Genomic DNA, 21,606 nt, shown 5'->3' with positions numbered 1-21,606 from the left:
TCCTCGAAAGGTGAACGCCATCTCTGCCTAGCAGTCCTTCCTGAAATAGCATCCCGTGGTCGAAGAAACCGAAGCCTTCCCGGCGACACCATCCACGCAGCCAGGCTTTCACCTCTAGGATGCACCTGTCTCTGCCCGGGCCCCCACCCGCAACATAATGCAACCTAGGCCTCTTCTACCATGAGATTCAGTAATTCAAAGAGTCCTTTCAAAATTCAATCTGAACTCTTACCTGGGCACATCTTCCAACTCCACCATTGTAACGACGGAAAGGAACACACTGCTTTTTTAAGGTTACATCCTTTAAGTACTTAGTGGCTTTCCGGATATGCATGCCTTTGATAGCTTGGGCTGTCTCACGAGTGTTATTTTGTGGGGTTCCAGCAAAGCAAACTCTCTTCCTCTTAAACAGCTCTGAACATTGAATTTTTAAGGCAGCAAGATATGATTATTTACCTTAGACTTTGACTAGGCCACTAAGATTAATGTTCTGTCTACTGTGGCCCGTGCCACAGAATCTTTAATGATCACAAGTGATTTGGGCACTTTTTATAGTTATCTCATATGAAAGAAATCAGCAGTGTAACACTTAGCACCTGCAGTAGTCCCGTGACCCCGCAGCAGCCTTGGCAGTGGCTCACTATGGTCTCAGGGAACAGTACCTCTAAAAGTGACTGATCTTACCATGTTTCTGTTGTAGCTCCAAGTGGTGGATCTCAGTCAGGCTGCTGCTCCCAAGCGGGAATATTGGCCAGACAGTGGAAATTTGATTGTTAAATGGGTCCCAAATATACACAGAAAATCTCAGAGGCCTAAGGTGCAAGCAGTAACAGAGTAAGTACCAATATGATGTAAATGCAACATAGGCTGAACTCTCTGCTTCTACTCAGGACCAAATTTACACAGACACACCTTCTGAGCCCCAACCAGGACTATTCTATTTGCTTCCCAAAACCCATAAACCAGGAAACCTGGACGCCCTATCATTTCAGGTACTGGCACCCTTACTACCAGACTATCCAGCTACATAGGCTCCCTCCTCAAACCCTACACCACCAGCACTCCTAGCTCTCATCCTTGCCAACACCATACTTGCCACCGTGGATGTAGAAGCTTTCTACCCCAATATTCCACATGAAGATGGACTACAAGTGATTAGGAACACTATCCCTGAAGTTACCATGGCAAATCTGGTGTCTAACCTATGTAACTTTGTTCTCACCACAATTATTTCCAATTTGGGGACAACTGATACCTCCAGATCAGTAGCACTGCTACTGGCACCCACATGGCCCCACAGTTTACTAACCTTTTTATGGATGACTTAGAACGTTTCCTCAGCTCTTGTCCCTTATTGCCCCTCCTTATTTACACTACATCGATGACATCTTTATCATTTGAACCCATGGTAAAAAAGACTCTGGAAGAATTTCACAGAGAGTTTAACAATCTGCACCCCACCATCAGTCTCAGCCTTGACCATTCCACATGAGAGATCCATATCCTGGACACTAAAGTACAAATCACCGATGGCCAGATCAATACCACTCTTTACTGGAAACCCACTGACCACTACACTTACCTACATGCCTCCATCTTGCATCCAGCACATACTACGTAATCCATTGTTTGTAGTCAAGCCCTTAGATACAATTGCATCTGCTCTGATACTACTGACAGAGACCGAAAACTTAAAGCTCTCCACCAGGTATTCGTAAAACTTAATTACCCAACTGGGAGAAGTAAAAAAAAAACAGATTGACACGGTCTGCCGAGTACCCAGAAACCAATTACTTCAAGATAGGCCCAAGAAGGTCAATAACAGGACACCACTTGTCATTACCTGTAGCCCCCAGATCAAACCCCTGAAGGTCACCACCTCTACAACCTGTACTGGAACATGATTCTACACTCCGAGAGGCTCTAGGTCAGAGGCCTGTTCTCTCCTACAGACAACCACCTAACCTCAGGAAAATTCTCACTAATAACCACAGGCCATACATACCACAGTAATGCTAATCCTGGAGGTTTTCCTTGCAACAAACCCTGTTGCCAACTTTGTCCACTTATTTATTCTAGGGAAACTACACCTGGACCTAATCATGTTAATTACCAGATTAGGGGTGTGATGGGGTTCTGGGGTCCCCCAGGCTCTGCACCCCGTCCGCAGGCAGGAGTGACTCTCACTCAGCAGGAGAACAGCGGGTTTATTAGCCGACAGGACACAGCATCGTACAGAGGAGTCAGTACAGCAGGCAGAGACAGCCAGTCCAATTCATGTTGGGGAGAGGAGGCCCCGAGGGGCCCCCAGAGCTGGGGCCTTGCCCCCTCCTTGGTCTCTCTCTCCCTCAGCCCAGACTAACTGCTTCCCAACTCCCAGTTCCAATTCAAACCCCTCAGGCTCCACCTCCTTCTTTGTCTGCAGCCCAGAGGTGTTACCTGGTCGTCAAGGTTACCCTCAGCAGGAGCCCCACACCCTCTGTGAGCCACACACACACACACACAGGTATCCCCCACTCCATCACATCTCTCCCCGCTTCCAGACCGAACTGAGCGGGGTCACTCAGCCAGTGACCTGGGGAAGTTTGGGGCCCTCCCCTCGTGATTGGGCATCGGCTGCACCCGCAGTGCTCCCCTTCATGTGCACCACCTCCATGTCATAATCCTGCTGGGGGAGGCTCCAACTCAGGAGCTTGGTATTGGCCCTTTTCATGTGATGCAGCCGGGCAAGTCCCTTTAGTTCCCTCAGGTTGGTCGGTCTCCCTGCTTCTGTCTCTGGTCCATCAGCCACGTTCTCAAGTCGGGCAGGCAGAGCCCATACAGATGCTGCAGCACCAACAGATCAAATAGTTCTTTTCTGGTCTGGGCCCTCCCATGTCTGCCCACCAGTCCATACAGCTGCTCCAGCCAATGTTTGGGATTCAGTTACAGTCCAGTAAAGGAAGGTACAAATGCTTCCACCCTTGGCATTTAGCCAGACCACCAAAATGGTTGTGTGCCTCAGTTTCCCCTTCCATGCCACACAATAGGTTTGGAATGTTCCTCCTCATGTGAGAGGTTGCAAGACTAGTTACAGGGAACAATGGTGACATTTCAGAGTTACAGACTCCTTCAACATACAATTCATGCTTCTACATCAATGTCATCATGTCACATGGCTCTTTTCAAACATTCAGTGCATGGTACAATTCTACAGCTTTTGGTAGCAGCACCCCTTGGTTACAGCAGTCAGCGTGAGTAACAGAACAAACCCATTGCAACTGTACATTTACGTTGCTCTTTGGTAGACCACAACCTTTGTGCAACATCCTTGAGAATCCAGTATTTTGGGGATAAATGGCTGAGGCCTTTCTTAGCACCATCAAGTTCTAATCTTCTCTCTTGCCCCCTGGGGTGGAAATTTGATCTCTCTGGCTGTGCCCTCCCTTCTAACAAGAGCTGGGCCATTGATGATCTCAGGGAGATGGCCCCCTCCCTACCAGTCTGGAAATTTGCAAACCAAACTGCTTTCTGAGAGTTGTTTTGTGAGTCCCAGACGCAGAATCCACATGAAGAAATCCCTGTTTATCCCTTACTGGCCCACCAGGCCCACAGCTCCTTTGCCCTTTTACCTCCAACTTCTGCCTCCCCGTGGAATCAGAATTGGAGTCCAGTGTGAGAATATAAGTGTTTCTAGCATCTGGAGATGGGGAATTGCTGAACCTCTCCTGCATTCTACAGAGACTGGCTGTGCAGCTGTTTTACTTGGTTCTCACAGGGCTGCTCACACTCCCTGATAGTTTTCACTTTACTTGCATCAACTTCCAATTCCTGAGAAACTTTTACCCTGCCTGCTTTGGACCCTTGCAGAGCACAGCCAGTGGTTTCACACTTAGGCAGGTCCTGGCCATCAGGAGCTGAAACAAACTTCTCCCCAGGCAAAGGGCTGCTCTGGCTCTTACAGACATGCACCTTTCCTGTTTACTCTCCTTCACCTCACTCCCATTTTCTGCAGTCCCCACAGACGGGTCAGGAAAAGTTTCAGGGACATTCTCTTCCTCAAGAGCTTCCCCAAACAATAACTCACCCCTGTCTGCCTCCATGAGGGCACTGCTCCCTTGAGCCACAACCAGCTCCTGGGTTTCACCTACGCCCAGGATCACTTCTGGCCCATTAGGCAGATTCCCACGTAATCCCCCTCCAGGCAGACAGCCAGTACCACCGGACAGAAGGTTAGGGTCCCTTTCCTCCCTTCTGCTACCAGCTCCTTTATCTTCATCAGTCAGCGTAACTCCATTGCCCATCTGTTCTTGTGTCCTGGCGAGAGGATGACTCTGGTAGGACAGAGTCCTCTCACCCCCTCCCAGTAACACCTCAGCATCAGGCAAAGAACAAGTACCAGAATCGTCTGGTCTCTGGGATTCCCTGATGATACTAACTGGATTAGACCAAGTTCAAGCATCATCCCCCCTGAGAGACACAGAGGTAGGCCCACTTCCCATCTGGGCTTCAGCTGCACCCAGATCCAGCTCTGGGATCTTGGCTCCATCTTGAGCCCCCACAGGCTCAGGCAAAGGATTCACTTCCCCAGAAGCAGAAGCACATTTCTTGCACCAAGGACCAGTGTCCTTAGCAGGGATACCACTGCCCATCCCGAAGCCATTTCCTGTGCTCCAGCCCCCACGGCTGGATTCAGAGACACACCTGGAATGCTCTTTTCTGGTGGATCCTTCTCCAGCCACCCTAGGCTGAGGAATCCTCCTCAGACAATGGGCTAGTTTCCTCATTGGCACCTTTTCCAAACGCAGGCTCTGCTCTCTCCCCAGGCTGCTGCTGCTGTTCAACACAGACAGACAATGGGAGACACTCTCTCCTTTGTCCCAGCCCCCTGGCTGGTCTCCACACACACACACAGAAGGTGGAGCAGCTTCTCTCAGAGACAACTTGCCATTCCCAGTGGACAAGCTGCTTTTCTGCACAGAGACACAGGCACCTTCCTCGGCCCAGGCCTGGAAAACTCTTTGCAGGTCTGTCTTGGCCACTAGTAGATGATGGGTTGGAATCGCTCCTTCCCTCCTTGAGCTGTGGCAGGCCACTCGGTTCAGAGCTCCAGGCAGTCCAGGGTTCCCTGCCCCGATCCGGGCTCACCTTTGCAGGATTTTTCTTAACCCTCACCTCTGCCACTGCACATCCACGCTGCCTTGTCCAGCTTCTTTAATCTCGATTCGGTTTCCAGGTGCTGCCACTTCACAGCGGAGTTGCTCAGCGTGGTTGCAGGCTCTCAGGCTGATGCCCTCTGCACCCCACGATTCCTGGAAGAATCCCTTCAGTGTGCCAGGCTCCTTGCGGGTCACAAGCTGCCCGGGATTAGGCCGTAGGCCCCTCTGCCCTCTGGGACCGACTCCAACAGACTCCCAGCGGAACCCCTTCTTCAGTGTGACACCCGCTCTCAGGGACCATGAGCACCCTGTCTTGGGAAGGACTCATTCAGCGTCAGTCTCCTCAGGGGTCGCTTGTTCCTGGGGGTTGGGCTCTCGGCCCCTCCACCTTCTGGGACCGACTCCAACAGATTCCCAGGAGTAACCCCTCCTCGGGTGTGACACCCCCTCTCGAGGACCACAACCGCAGTTGCTTGGGTTCGGCCGCAGGCCCCTCCGCCTTGGGGAACTGCACCTCACTGCCCTTCAGCACACCTGGGTCTCGCAGGCCCCACTTCTTCCGGGGCCCCGGTCACTTACTGCTGGATGCTCCATCCTCGGGGTGCAGAACATCCCACTCCTGACACCAGTGTGATGGGGTTCTGGGGTCCCCCAGGCTCTGCACCCCGTCCGCAGGCAGGAGTGACTCTCACTCAGCAGGAGAACAGTGGGTTTATTAGCCGACAGGACACAGCATCGTACAGAGGAGGCAGTACAGCAGGCAGAGACAGCCAGTCCAATTCATGTTGGGGAGAGGAGGCCCCGAGGGGCCCCCAGAGCCGGGGCCTTGCCCCCTCCTTGGTCTCTCTCTCCCTCAGCCCAGACTAACTGCTTCCCAACTCCCAGTTCCAATTCAAACCCCTCAGGCTCCACCTCCTTCTTTGTCTGCAGCCCAGAGGTGTTACCTGGTCGTCAAGGTTACCCTCAGCAGGAGCCCCACACCCTCTGTGAGCCACACACACACACACAGGTATCCCCCACTCCATCACAAGGGGCTCATACTCTTGTATCTCAGCCAATGTTATATATAACATCACATGCCAGCAATGCCCCTCTACTACGTATATTGGACAGACTTGACAATCACTTCACCAAAGAATGAATGGACACAGAGTAGACATTAGGAATCTGAATACACTTAAACCTGTCGATGAATATTTCAGTGGAGTGGGCTATTCTGTTAAAGAGGTGAGAATATGCATCCTACAACAAAGGGACTTTAACAGCAGATTACAAAGGGAAACATGTGAACTGCAATTTAGGCTCAAATTCAATACTTTGAAACTTGGCCTTAACAGAGATAGCAATTGCCTTCATGCATTACAAAGAGTGCGTCCCTGTCTTAGATATTCATCGTGATCTCAGGAAGGACGCTTACAGTTAGTAATTCTCTCCCCTCCTCTCCACCCTTCATGCCCCCTGTCCTTCTGTCCTATGTATCTGATTTGTCAGATTTTATTTAGTTTTTTTGGGCTCTCTGTGTTATAAAATCGTCATGCCATGTCTAGTACAGCATTATCTCCAGATCTGAAGAAGTGGGTCTGCCCCACGACAGCTCATCACCTACTAAATTATTTTGTTAGCCTTCAAAGTGCTACATGACTGCTTGTTTTGTTTTGGTAGTCTTAGGGGGTAGCTATGTCAATCTGTACCGTCACAAAAACCAAGAAGTCCTGAGACAGTCCATCTCCTAAGAATGGTTGGCTGAAGATCAAAGAGTTGCTCCTATTTTTCAGAAAACAGAACACATGCCAGGCACCCTTACATGGAGATGTGGCTTGCAAAAGCTCCACATCCCTGTTGTGATAAGAGTAGCATTCTGCTTAGCTCAAGATTGAGCATGTAGTCTTTGCTGGTCATGCCTCTGGATTAAAGCTGTAGTGCTCGGGAGCTGTATTGTAGTTTAGATGCGGTACTTGGAGTTTCCAGCCCAGAGATTAGCAAAATCATGTAATTTGCATCAAAATAATGGGATTATCAGGTTTTAGTGGTAATCCAACATCAGTTGTGTTGTAGTTTACAAACTTTGGCAGCAGCCTGCGAACCTGGCAACAGCATCAGCTGGGAAACTGATGGCATTTGTGTGAACTGTGAAGAAAATGGGACAGAATTATGTTAAAAATGAGTTTTGAGTCTTACTAATGGCAAAGGAAGCTGGATATTAGGTGTCGGAGGAGCAGGGAAGAGCCGCTAGTCACACACTATATATGAGTGCCACCTTCTGGCTTTCGTTTGTACTCCATCCTGCTCCAGGAGTAAGTTTACGTGTGAGTCTAGTGACTAATGTCTAATATCTCATGCTTTTAGCCTCAATCACTTTTCCTCACTTTCAGGCCAGTTTTTGTCTTAACAGAGAGGGTTAGGATCTAGCATGCAAAGGCTGAATTTTCATAACTGCATAGGGGATTTGGATGCCAATTTCTCACTAAGTTTTAATGAGGAGTGGGCATCTAAAGCTTTTAGGTGGTCTGGAAAATCTCAGTCACACACTCTAGTCAAGAGCCTAGGCTACACTCTGATATCAGCTATTGACCTCAGTGGTGTGAGGTTAGAGTCTGGCCTCAGTCTTCAGGAGCTACTTTTTAGAGTCATTTCTAGTGGATTAATAATTATATTCTTACTACTCTCCTAGTCTCAGAGGAGTATCTGTGTTAGTCTATATCTTCTCAAAACGAAGCAAGCAGTCTGTAGCACCTTAAAGACTAACAATATTTTTTATAAAAAGCAGTCAAGTAGCACTTTAAAGACTAGCAAAATAGTTTGTTAGGTGAGCTTTCGTGGGACAGACCCACTTCTTCAGACCATAGCCAGACCAGAACAGCCTGTTCTGTGCTGTTCTGGTCTGGCTATGGTCTGAAGAAGTGGGTCTGTCCCACGAAAGCTCACCTAATAAACTATTTTGCTAGTCTTTAAATGCTACTTGACTGCTTTTTGTTTTGATAGTGTGTAGACTAGCACGGCTTCCTCTCTGTTAATATTATTTATAAGGTGGAAAAGACCCACTTCTTAAGATTAACTGAATTAACTGGTAACTTTTATGAGCTCCATTTGTAGCAATCCTGGCTCAAGCAGCATGGCACTGCTCCAGGAGGACGACTGGGAATTCAGTACAGAATTCCAGTAAAGGCACTGCTGAGCATTAGGGCCTTTGGCTATGCAAGTGTTGCTCTGGGTTTAGTTTTATTATCTTTTAGGTCAGCTGGGAGCTGAAGTGTCTGGTAAAGGGTTATGGCATGAGTAACTCTACTTCTGTGATTAATTGGATGACTTGTGCTTTTATTTTAGACTAAAGCCTTTACGAAGAGTATGCGTGAAAGACCTTGTCTCTGAAAATCTCTCCTCCCTCAAGGAACTGCAGAACAAAAGAGGAAATCTTGACCCTGTGAGCCTCTTGAAGGTTTACTGGTGGACTGTGTGCCCAGCCAAGTGTTATACTGCCATCTAGGGATGGCAAACAGGCCACTGTAAAATGGGCAAGTGCTTTACCCTAGTGCCGTGTTTGTTTCCCAGACTTAAAACTTTCGCGTACCCCTTTCAGGACGTCAGGCTTATCAGCGCACCCCCGCTGCCAGTGCTATCCCAGTGCTCATCTCCTGATTTTTAGTCATTTATTTTCTGCTGCATGCCCCTTGGAATCTTTTCACGTACCACCGGTGGTACGCATACCACACTCTGGGAAATGCTGCTCTAGTGCATGGATGTTAGACAGTTTCTGCCTTGTATCTTCTAAGAGGGAGTGGGGCTAAGGACTTTGCTTGCAGGGATAGTGCACAAATGCCTCGGAGAATGTAATCCCCAACTCATGTATGGACAGACAGCGGTTCCCAACCTTTTCGAGATGGGCCCGTTTTGATGATTTAGGAAGACTTCATGACTCAAGGCAATTCTACCGGAGGGTGCAGGGGGAGGAGGTTCTCCCTTGTGAAAAATGCACTCCCCTCACCCCCCTGGCTTAAATCCCTCTCAGCTTGTCCCCCTCCCCCATCCCCCCACCCCCAGGCTTAAACCCCTCTCAGCTAGGGTTAGCAGATTTTTGGGAAACTTCTGCAGAACAGGCAGCCCCACCCATGGGATCCCCAGCCATGACTGCCTGTCTCGCATAAGATTTCCAAAAACCAGGGTGGGGTGCAGGCCCCTGGCAGCCGTGTATCTGGGAGCCAGCTGGGGTTCAGAGGCCTGGCCAGCAGCACCAACTGCAGGATCCCTGTCCAGGGGCATGGGGGGAACCCTGCAGCCCCATGGCTGAGAGCTGCCTGGGGTGTAGAGCCCTGGCTGGCTCTCAGCTCCTTCCCTGCCCCTGTCCCTGGGCTTAAACCACTCTGACCACCCAGCCCCGGTAACTACCTCACACAAGTTCTGGATGCTGCTGCTGCTGCCTCCTGCTGCTCCTTTGCTGGGCTGCCACTGCCACCTCTTCTGTGCAGTTCCCCACAGCCCTCCGATTTCCTTCCACCACCTGCAGTACAGGTAATTCCCGGCCCTGCCACACTGAAATGAGTCTCAGTTTAGTTGGTTTAGCAGTCAGATCCCTTCTGCTGGCCATTAAACCAATTACACTGAGTTTCATTTCAGCGCCGCAGGGCAGAGCAGGGACTGGGAGCTGGAGGAGTGAGCAGTGGCAGAGCCGCAAGTGGCTCCTTTAAGAGCCACATGAGGCTTAGAGCCACCCATCCAGTGACCCTTACCAAATCTAATCGTGACCCATAGGTTAGGAATCCCTTGGATAGATGGTTATGGAGATAGGGTGCTCACTCAGACACAGTAAAAGAGGTATTGCTTCATTTTGGTCCAGAGCAAATGACCAAACAGCAGCACTGCTGCTTTCCAAAGATGTCCCATCCCGCTGAAATGAGGCCATGAACAGGGACAGGGTTAAAGACAGGTTAGCGGGTGATGCAAGAAATCCCCACGAACCCACTATGTCTCCTCAGCTCTCTTTCTTGCATACAGTGGTATTTAACAGGCAGCTTGCTTTTTAAAACACATGCATTCAGCACTAGTTCCCTTTGGGGAGACGTCGTCTTCACTTGGTGGTACTTAAGTCACATTCCTGGTTGGATCACATGAGCATTATACCATCCTCTTACCTGATGGAGGTAACTGCCTCTTCTGTTGATTTAGGCCTTGTCTCCTGGCTTCTCCCACTGGGAAATGTTTCTATGGGAGGGAGGGCAGGAAGGGGTTTTAAACATGCCAGGAAAAAGGGCATCAGATAGCGTTTTTCTCCTGGGTCTGTATTTCATTGTAACTGTGCTGTTCCCCAGAAGAGAAAGAAGTCCAAGAAGGTCCCTTCAGGAGGCCAGCCCTATCAGCTACGTACAAAGAGAAGCCAGAAAATTAACTGGATGACCAAAAAAATAAAATCAGTCTCAAGCCACCGAGGTGACAGGTAAGTCTTCCAGATTTGACCACAAAGCCAGCCCCCAGGACACACTCTCTCTGCAGTTGGGCCTGCACCCAGATTTACAGAGTCTGCCACTGGCATGGCATCCAGAAGGGCAGAATGGTTGGAGGCTAAGGATTGCTTAAAGTGGGAACAAAGGCAGCTTTGGAGGACTGGGCCAAAAGTAATCTGATGAAGTTCAGCGAGGACAAGTGCAGAGTCCTGCACTTGGGACAGAAGAATCCCAAGCATTGTTACAGGCTGCAGACCAACTGGTTAAGTAGTAGTACAACAGAAAAGGACCTGGAGATTACAGTGGATGAGAGGATGGATATGAGTCAACAGTGTGCCCTTTTAGCCAAGAAGGCTAATGGCATATTGGGGTGCATTAGGAGGAGCACTTCTGGCAGATCTAGAGAAGTTATTGTTCCTCTATATTCGGCACTGGTTGAGGCCACATCTGGAGTATTGAGTCCTGATTCTGGGCCCCTCAGTATAAAAGGATGTGGATGCATTGGAGCAGGTTCAGCGGACGGCAGTGAAACTGATGAGGGGCTGGAGCACATGACCTATGAGGAGAAGCTGAGAGATTTGGACTTATTTAGTTTGTAGAAGAGAAGAGTGAGGGGTGATTTGACAGCAGCCTTCAACTTCCTGAAGAGGGGTTCTGAAGAGGATGGAGAGAGGCTGTTCTCAGTAGTGATGGATGGCAGAATAAGGAGCAGTGGTCTGAAGTTACAGAGGGGAAGGTGTAGGTTGGATATTAGGAAAAACTGTTTCACCAGGAGGGTATTGAAGCACTGGAAGGTGTTTCTGAGAGAGGTGGTGGAATCTCCATCCCTAGAGGTTTTTCAGTCCTGTCTTGACATGGTCCTGGCTTGGGATGATTTAGTTGGGGTTGATCCTGCTTTAGGTAGGGGGCTGGCCTACATGACCTCCTGAGGTCCCTTCCAGCCCTAGAATTCTATGATTCTGTGATTCTAGCACTGTAACTCCCAAGGTATCCACACTGGCAAGGCACTTAGTGCACACTAGCTCCACAGTGGCTGCATTGTAGGTAAACCACCTCAGCAAAAGCAGTAGGATTTTCTGCACTCTGGATGCAGCGTGGGCATGCTACTGTGGACCCCATGGTGTTCTACCCTGCTGTGCCTGGCTTCCACTATCTGTTCTACAATGCCTTCCTCTTGCCCCATTGGTCATCGGTTTGAACTCTACCACATTCCCCTCAGGTGGGCAACCCTCAGGCTCACGCTTTGCATTCCTGTGGAATTTTGAAAGTCCTCTTCCTGCTTGCTCGTGGACACATGGTGTGCTCTCAGTGCATCTTTCCAGATGACCATGCCTGCTCCACACAGCAGTCTGTCTCCTTCTTGGAGCCATGCTCAGGTGCAGGCCCTCACCAGGCTTTAGGGAGAGGAGGCTGTCTAGTCCCAGCTGTACCCAGCTGCAGGAATTATGATACATATGGGCAGATCTCAAGATGGACAACTAAAAGAGACCATGATTGGGACACTCTGCAGTGCGGGTCAAAGTGAAGGAGCTACAGAACATCTGTCAGTGTAGAGAAAGCCTTACACACTGGCTCTCTGTTCTAGCTGCAAGATCTTTGTTTTGTCTTGGGTATGGCCAGCTCAGAAGAGGCCTGGAGTGGGGCAGGAGGGACCTCAAAGCTGCACATGAAGAGTTGGCCATTCCCGCTCCTCCTCAAATGAATATTTATATAAAAACAAAGAGAATTCCTGTGGTACCTCATAGACTAATAGATATATTGGAGCATAAGCCCATGAAAGCTTACGCTCCAATACATCTATTAGTCTGTAAGGTGCCACAGGACTTCTCATTGTTTTTGCAGATACAGACTAACACAGCGAACCCTCTGATACTGGTCAGACATTTATATGACTCTGTTGCTTTAATTTAGTACAAATATAGTTTTAGCTTTAACAAGTTGCAGACTTTCCCCTTTTGGGCTCATCTACACTTGCTCCCAATTTGAAGGGGGCATGTTAGTCGGGGTGACAGAAGTTAACTAATGAAGTGCTGAGGTGAATATACAGCGCTTCATTAGGCTAATTCTGCCCTGCAGCAACTTCAAAGCATCATGCGTGCCAGCCCTTCAAAGTTTGATGCTTCGAAGTTGCTGCAGGGGAGAATTAGCCTAATGGAGTGCTGCATATTCACTGCAGCACTTTATTAGTAATCTCCCATCACCCTGATTAGCATGCCCCCTTCAAAGCTGGGGGCAAGTGTAGACCCAGTCTTTGATGCTCTGCTCCTCGAAATGAGGCAATATTGACCCCTTTCCTTGTTTTCTTTATCTTTAGTTCTGCAGCCAAAGAAGGAAAAGTGAACACTAGTCAGATAAAAGAGAGACGTTCTTCCCCCAGACAGCTCCAGACGGCTGCAATAGTGGAGTTGCAAAATAAGGATGCCCTGCACCTGCGAAATCTGAGAGGGAATATACCTGAAGCTACAGAAAAGCACTTGCATCCTTTGCTTGTGCAGAAGGTATCTATACAAACTAACTGACTCAGTGAAAACCTTGCTGGCCCTAAGGCCAGTGTAGAACAGAAAGCTGCAGTAGCTGGTTTTCATGATGAGCCCTTCTTTGGTAACAAAAGATGGGAAATATTGCTGGAATGCCCCCTCCACCTCTAGAAGGCATCTTGCATAGGTTGCTCCCTCCAGCGGAGCTCCTGGCTTGTCTGACATGGCCTTCTCTTACAGAGGTCTCTGCTTCTTCTCCACTCCCTGCCACGGATCAGACTGGTGGGATGCTGACCTTCTCTCTTGGTCTTGCTGCTTCCAACCCTTCTCAACTTTCTCCTCTTGAACATTACTGCATCTGACTTTCCACACACCCTCAGCACCCAGCTGCTCCTGCTGCGCCTTCCTCTCTGGTTTCCACTGCTGGCTCTTCTCACAGTTTCACAAGTTCTTTTGTGCTTGGTGACTTTCATTTGTATGCTTATGACCAAGCTGCACTTGTAGGTGCACATTTCCTAACCTCTACATTTGACCGGCAACCCTGGTTCAGCTTTCATCTGTCAAAAGGGGCTGCTCACTTGACGTGGGGTTCAGCAAACACAGCTCTCTCTGTTGTGATGTTCCTCCTTTCAGACCATCCCCTGGTACCATTCAGCATCACCGGTTAGTCTCCTCTGCCCCACAATGCCATTGGCCTTTCTGTGATTGTTTTCTTATACCACACTAGATTCCATGGCTGGGTTGCCACACTATTGTTGTAATGCCAATTACTAATTGTTAATATTACTAATTTAGAATTGTTTCCTCCAGTATCTGTGTCTAAAAGTTCTTTACACAGGGGCAAAACTGGACTGCTGTGGCTTTGACAGTTGGCCAGTGAGTCTTCCTATGTTTCAGTGACTCCTCAGCCTGGTTAGCTAAAGGGCAAATACTATTGTATTAATTTGGCATTTGGTAATGTATAGCTCATGTGCTGTGCAGTTCTGAGTAGGTGCTGTAGAGGTTTGAACTGGAAGGAAGGAAGATTGGATTTTGAGACATAAGGCCATTTTCAACAGCCCACTTTTAACATCGAGTGTCACCTCCCATAGGCTGTGTCTACACTAGCCAAAAACTTCAAAATTGCCATGCAAATGGCCATTTCAAAGTTTACTAATGAAGAGCTGAAGTACATATTCAGCGCCTCATTAGCATGTAGGCGGCTGCGGCACTTTGAAATTGACGCGGCTCATCCAGACAGGGCTCCTTTTCGAAAGGACCCCGGCTACTTTGAAGTCCCCTTATTCCCATCTGCTCATAGGAATAAGGGGACTTCAAAGTAGTAGGGGTCCTTTCAAAAAGGAGCCCCGTCTGGACGGGCTGCGCGGTGGCAAGCCGCGTCAATTTCGAAGTGCCGCGGCCACCTGCATGCTAATGAGGCGCTGAATATGTATTTCAGCGCTTCATTAGTAAACTTCGAAATGGCCATTTGCATGGCCATTTCGAAGTTTTTGGCTAGTGTAGACGTAGCCATAGAGGCAAAGGGGTTCCTGCTTTTTCAATGAAGGGACCCCCCCCCGGGCACCACAGAAAATTAGATCATGGCTGTGATGTCACCCATCAGCTAATCAGAGCACTGCTTGGATGATGAGCGTCCCCAGCTGTACTCTAATGGGAAAGACTTCCCTGGCCACCTGGTATTTAAAGCTGTAGAACTGGTTACAGCCGCCCCAGCGTTTAGAGTCTAAGGCAGGCGTGTTCAACCCGCGGCCCACGGGCCGCATGAGGCCCTGGACAGCTAGTAATGCGGCCCCACAAGATCGTAAACTTTTAACATTATTATGTGATTTATATACATTAACTATATTATATATTTTATATGCGTCCCGAGACAATTCCTCTTCACTCAATGAAGCCCAGGCAAGTCAAAAGGTTGGACAGCCATGGTCTAAGGGCTTGTCTACACTTAACACACTGCCATTGTACTGCTGCAGCACTTCAGTGACATCACTACCTGCACTAACAGCAGGGGTTCTCACAACAAAGTAGGCACGCCATCTTCCTGAGAGGCGGGAGGTAGGCCCGTGGCAGTGGGGTGTGAATTGTTCCCCCCATGAGCTACCTACTTATAACACCGTGATTTCCTCAGGTGGACCAGGCTTTACAGTTTTTTTCCCAGTCTCCCCATACTACACTGTGCACCTGCACTGCTGGAGAGAAGCGGATATTGCCCCAAGCAGTTTAATTAACTGCCAGAGCTTTAAAGCCACTAACATCCCTCCCCATGCACACTTTGGCTTCCTTGCCCACTGACACGCACACTTTCTAGTCAAATGAGGCAATAAACCCTGCCTGGCTATGAAGGTTAAAAGGGGCAGAGGTGGGAGGGGGAGGAGCCCCTGTTGGGTAGGAAGGCTGAATAAACTGATTTCGTATGAAAAATGCGCTTGACGCTTCCAGGTTTAAGCTGTGATATTTGTACTGTTTCCTTAGATTCCAGTCATGAGTTTGAAAGAACAAGGCCTGGAAAGAATCAGCAACAGACCTTATCTGAGGAAACCATTTGAAGGTGAAACTGGCTTGCCCTTAAACCCATCCGTGGTGCATTTCCCCACTCTGCGGGGGTTCACTCATCATTTGTGCAGCCTCCTTCTTGCAGCTGAGAATCTGACACGTCCTTCTCTCAGTTCTCTGCCCTGGGTTCTCCCTCTTTCTGTAGGACTCGGGGTGCCCCTTCTTCTTGACTCCCCCTTTTGGCCAGGTCACTAGAGTTCTCCCTTGCTGGGATACAAAAGTCTCACTGGATCAGTGACCTGCTAACCATTCCAGTCAGCCTTCTGATCCAAGGTCCAGTCCAGTGCCACTTTCCTAGCAGCTGGGAGGGAAACCTGGCCTGGCCCACTGCTCTGGGCTCCAGTCCAGCAACTGTAGTTCCCAGACTTCTGTTGCTATGTCCCTGTTCTTCTTCCTACCTCCCTGTCTCTCTGTCTTCTGGACCTAGTCTGAATATGTGAGTGTGAACTCCCTCCTTCCAGGGAGTAACTGTGTACTACTCCTGCTCTGGTTTCTTGTCTGTCTCGGTAGTCCCAACAAATCACATTCCTGGGAGCATCTTCAGGCTGCTTTCCCTACGGCCCTGTTCTGTCTTAGCTTGCTGGCTTTATACAGGCTGCCTTCCCCTGTGCACTCAGTGTTTAAGACTCCTGCTCTCTCCCATGTACTCCTGCTCTCATAACAACCTGTGGCGCCTTGGGTGGTGGAGACAACCCATGATACACTCCTTTGCATAGTTAGATGTCTTTGACATGGAAACTTACCTCTGAATTGACTGGGTTTGTTAAGTTTGGTTTGGAGGATAATTACATGATCCTGTAGTGGCTTTAACTCCACAGTTACCTATTAAGTGTTCTCAACATCACCATGTTAATATCGTATTTTTCTCTCGGAATTTTCCTTGTTTTAATGCGTAGACTCATAGAATAATAGCAGTGGAAGGGGCCTCAAGAAGTCATCAAGTCCAGTCCCCTGCCCTCACCGCAGGACCGAGCACCATCTAGATCAGTGGTGGGCAACGTGTGGCCTGCGGGCCACGTGCAGGCAACTGGGCCTCCACATGTGGCCCATGAACCCCTTGGTTGCCCCTTCCCCGAGGTGCCTCTTGTGCACTAGAGCACCGAAGCCCTACATGTTCTTGGTCTTCCCCTTCCCTCCCTGCTCTCCGGCCTTTTTATTATGACCTACTTTCCACTTCTTAGAAGACTCCTTTTTGTTTTTAGATACAAGCCTCTTTCACCTCACTGCCTTAACTGGATTTCCAGATCTTCATATGTGTGGATTTTTTCAATGTAACTGTAACTCTCTTTCCTTTACTTATTATGTTTGTTTGTGGATAATCGTAACAACAATTAACTCTCTAATGACTGATATTTATTCCAAGCCTGAACTTGATTTTACCATATATTATTTTGTGGGGCTCTTAAGTCCTATGGTGAGGCTGCTGGAATAATGCACAGGAGATGTGTACCATACCCATTTTAGGGCTCAGCTGTAGCTGACTGACACAGATGTGGGTTGGCATGCCCTGGTGAGAGCACAGTGAGGATAGTCCCTTCCAGAGTACAGGCTGTTGTGCCCTTTCCAGGGATGCAGAATGCACTTGTGTCCAGCCCGCACTGCTGCTGTGTGGCATGGAGGCTGGAATGGAACCAACCTGCACCTCCTGCCCATCCCCTTAGGGCAGGTTAGTGCACAGAGGGGTAGCGGGAGGAAGAAATGTTTGTGCTTGGGAAGCCTGGAAACTGCCATGATGCTTGGCTCCTGTACGGGGTGCAGATCCTCTTGTGGTCTCCAGAGGCAGCAGCTGCTGGGGCATCTTCTGGACCCTAACTCACAGGTTACGTTTAAGACTGTGCTGCATTCAAGCCTGTGCACTTGTCTCTTTCTCTCCAGTTTCTCCAGGCTGAGAGCTCTGCCAGGCCTGTCTTCCAGATGATTTTGTAGAAACGCTATGTTGTCTGCTCTGTACCCTACTATAGGCTCCTTAGGCCTGAGGGGCCATGTGACCAAATTAGAACAGAAGCTTGGTTATTCTGAAGCAGGGCCATTTGTACTCACCACCCAGTCCCTGGAGTCCTGCATGCTAGATGGCACAGAGGAAGCTTCTGCAACCAAAAACCAGCTGTCACTAAAACCAGTAAGTGTGAGTAAAACAATGTCTAGCAATGGGGCAGAAAGACTAGGTAGGCTTCCCTGCACTGTGATTAACACCAGTCATCACCTCAGCTCTGCGCTGGATGTACCACAGCTCTCATGTCTGGGTGCCTATACCGTGCCAAGTGAGAACAGCCCCATCACCACCACCAATTTAGCCATATACAAACCCTCCTTCCTTGCTGTCTGCATGCGAGTCCTCTGGCTATGTTCACTGCCTGCTCTCCCTGAGGTCCCAGTCCCCTCCTTAGGTTACATTCTCTGTGCTGGGGAAGTTGGTAGGGTGGCACTGGTTAGCTGCCAAGCAAAACCTTTTGTTTATCCCCGCAGTGCATACCAGCGAAGGGGCATCGTGTTTTTCTTTCCACTAATCAGCACAGAAGACAAGTCTCAGAGGGGTAGCAGTGTTAGTCTGTATCTGCCAAAACTATGAGGAGTCCTATGGCACCTTCAAGATTAACAGATTTCTTTGAGCATAAGCTTTGCTCCAGCACAAAGGAACTCTTCTCCAAGGGGCACTTGTGCAACAGACCCCGGAGAACAGCTCTGTGGCTTCAGCATTCATCAGTGCACAGTCACAGGTTTGAGGAGCCCAAAACCAGGCATGTGGATTGTCCATGCTCCCTTTGCTCTGAGAATCACATCATGCTGCACACAGGAGGCTGCTGGCAGTGGGCGATCTATGATGTTTCATTTGTCACTGTCTTGATCACTTGCGTGCTCAACAGTTACTCAGTAGTGTTGTAGAGATGCAAAGATGGACATTAAGTTATCATTGGACTTCACCTGGTGAAGTGATGGTGAAAGAGACAGCACTGTGACTTTGCAGAGGGAAACTTGGGTTGTGGATCAGCCTTGACATGCTCTGCCCAATAAGGAGCTTACATGTAAAAGACTTGGTGGTCTTAAGAGTAGGGTTAGTTTAAGCTACCCTAGGAGTTCTGGCTGGCTATAGGGATACTCCATGTGCAGTAACAAAAGGGAAATTAAAACTGATTCTCCTGCTGATGGACATAATGTGAGATCCTGCTTCACTGAGCCAAGAGCCTATTACTATAGGCCCTTGGCTGCTGTTGAGTGAGTGGGAAGCAGAATTGTTTTCAGATGCTGAGACAAAAGTATGAGCGGCTCCAGAGTCTTTTCTTTTTGATATCCTCCTAACCCATCTGCATTGTCTGTGACCCTCTTTAGCCTGCAGAGCTGGAACTCCAGGCACATGAAGGCCCCAGGAAGCAACATGTGGGACTAGGGAAGAGAAGGTTGTTGGGGATGTATGTGCCATACAGGACCAGCACAGCAAGCTTGGTTCGTGAGGGTGAGTGATGAGAGTGTCTCCACTGTACTGCAGTGACAGTGCATTAGCCAGTTCTTTGCAGTCTTGTGCATTAAGCATGTCAGAATAGCGTGGGTGTGTGTGGGTGGGTAGGTACTTTATTAAAGTTAAAGCCAAAGGCACTGTCCTGTTGCTGATTAGTTGCATTCCAGTTGGCTTAGTGAGACGAGTGTTGTAGTTAGGACTGTAAGAGTTGCCACAGCACCTCAGACCGTTGGACCATCTAGGCTGATGTCCACCTCTGGAAATGGCCATGCTAGATGCACCTGAGGGAAGCGAACACACTAAACTCCTACCAGTATAGGAGGCGTAGCCATGCTAGTCTGTATCTGCAAAAACAACAAGAAGTCCTGTGGCACCTTATAGACTAACAGATTTTTTGGAGCATAAACTTTTGTGGACAAAGACCCACTTCATCAGATGTACCTGACGAAGTGGGTTTTTGCCCATGAAAGCTTATGCTCCATAAACTCCTACAAATAATCAATTGTTTGCAAACTCACTTCAGAGGCTTGTTTTAAGAGACCCCTGAAAATGGTGGACCTTGAATGAATGTCGCTCTCTGAATGAAGTTGGGGAAGGCTTGTCTTGAAAATCTGTGGGGAAAGCCACAGGAGATGACTCAGTTCTTACCTGTCTAATACCCTGCAGCATCGTGTTGGTTATCACAACATTCCAATGAGGAACATATCATTTCAGAAAAATAAAACACCCAAAAAACAAATATTTAAACAGCTTTTTAATGTCTGAAAGATCAGCTGCAGCTGGTGAGCACCAGACACAGGTGGAATAAGAATGTAACATTTATTCTGCTCGATGGCAGTTAGGTGTTAGCATGTGAGAGACAGTAACAGAGTGCTGTGGAATTGGAACTGGGAGCCATCACCACAGGATAGACAGTTCTGTCACATATGGCCAAACCCACCATTCTTGACTCAATCAAAATACCTGTAGACTTCAGTGAGCATTTTGCCTGAAGAAGGGACAGTGAGATTTGTCCTATGGTGTTTTGCTTTGGAATTTATTCTCCAGAGACCTGTTCCTGGTCCCTGTCTGTCAGAATCTGATGGGGAGAACCAAAATGCAGAGAAATACTAGTACATCCTCATTTCTCCCTCTCTGCTCAGGTGTTGGAGAAAATGGCCACCTGCCGCCACATCCAGAATCACAGTATGAAATGTACTGCAAGCACCTAGCAAGCAGGAAGGAAGCGGCACAGGCACTAGGCTATCGTCAGGGAGGGAGCAGCTGGCTGCAGCCAAGCCCAGCTGCTCCTACACCAGAGAGTGATAAACAAGAAGACGACTCTTACCCTAACCCTCCTCCCCCTCCCCCTTCTCCTTCCACACTGAGGAATGATGGCATACTTTCCACAGATACGGAGTCCCCTCTCTTCAGGGAGGACAGCACCCAAAGGTTGTCCATTGAGCAAGGCCACCGTTCTGTTTAACTCTTCACTAGACAGATGCCATAGGAACGTGACCCTGTAATGTGTGGGGATTGTAAATGAGTATGGGAATTCGGACACAACATGATTGATGCCAGGTGCTCACCAAGGGTGCCTGCTCTTGTGTCGCCACCTGAGCAAAGAGATCAGGAAGGAAGGTGAGTGTCCCAGGGACCTTGGAATGTGCAGACAGGTTGAATGCTCTGTGCTTGTAATTAAAACCACCTCTTTCCATCCTCCTGCCTGGGTGTCTGTCTGTCCTGGCTAGTGTCTCCAGAAGATGAGCCAATTTGGAGGGAGCTCTGTGTTGTAGCACCTCCCTACAGCTCCTGTGACCGTCTGTGTTCCCAACGAAATGGTTAAAATAAGGAATAAAACCAAACTGAATTATTTACAGTTCTGGCCTCCAGAGTGGTCCTAGATCATTTAATGTAGTGGAGGACTATAAATAACAAGGTGAGTAATACAATTAAAGCCTTTATTTCATAGGAAAGACTGAAACAAACACGCATTGCACTATAACCTACACTGGCTTGATATTTACTCTGTAAGATGAAATGATACATTTAGGGATGATCAGTCCCTAAATGAGAAGGTGGGTATAAACTGTCCCAATGACTTCTTGTGAGTACATGGCTCCGCCTAATCTAAAATTAGTTGACTACCCTTTTAGAATCAAGTATAATTAACATTAATTTAATCAACATTAAATCCCTCTCTTACCATTGCTATATTTCCACAACCATAATTGATTCCACAACCATAATAGAATATTTTCTTCCATATTCAAGATTAAACATCTTTCTCGTTAACATTTGCATAAGTGTTCTGTTAATAGCTGTCAATACAGACAGCATATTCCAAAACATTTGTAAGAACCAGGTAGGACTAGAGCATGTTTACTACATGGGTTCTCTCCTAACTTATCTTCAACTTGCCTTTGAATTGTCATTGTGCTATTTTCTGGACCACATGTGACTCTTGTTAGGAATTAGATTTTGGCGCTATTTCCATGTCAAACCTTTTCTATATAAACAGAAGGAAACCTCATATTTATGGGCCGTGCTCCTTATGGCACTCCTGCTCC

General features: G+C 48.4%; 1 protein-coding gene across 1 annotated transcript in view; it reads left to right on the top strand.

Moving 5' to 3' along the window:
• The window catches only part of C21H9orf43 (chromosome 21 C9orf43 homolog), a 40,699-nt gene extending 19,837 nt beyond the window's left edge, over positions 1–20,862 (top strand). Inside the window, exons 6-13 of the mRNA XM_075015850.1 lie at positions 701–834; positions 8,463–8,559; positions 10,442–10,566; positions 12,888–13,071; positions 15,523–15,598; positions 17,565–17,722; positions 18,931–19,054; positions 20,200–20,862. Coding sequence (XP_074871951.1) covers positions 701–834; positions 8,463–8,559; positions 10,442–10,566; positions 12,888–13,071; positions 15,523–15,598; positions 17,565–17,722; positions 18,931–19,054; positions 20,200–20,522 — 1,221 coding nt within the window. The 3' untranslated portion in view covers positions 20,523–20,862. The remainder of the gene's footprint in view (positions 1–700; positions 835–8,462; positions 8,560–10,441; positions 10,567–12,887; positions 13,072–15,522; positions 15,599–17,564; positions 17,723–18,930; positions 19,055–20,199) is intronic.
• The last annotated feature ends 744 nt before the right edge of the window (positions 20,863–21,606 follow it).

This window comes from Carettochelys insculpta, chromosome 21 (assembly GCF_033958435.1).
Source record: "Carettochelys insculpta isolate YL-2023 chromosome 21, ASM3395843v1, whole genome shotgun sequence".
NCBI lineage: Eukaryota > Metazoa > Chordata > Testudines > Carettochelyidae > Carettochelys > Carettochelys insculpta.
Note: the sequence above shows the minus strand (reverse complement) of the source record. Positions and strands in the feature narration are given on the sequence as shown.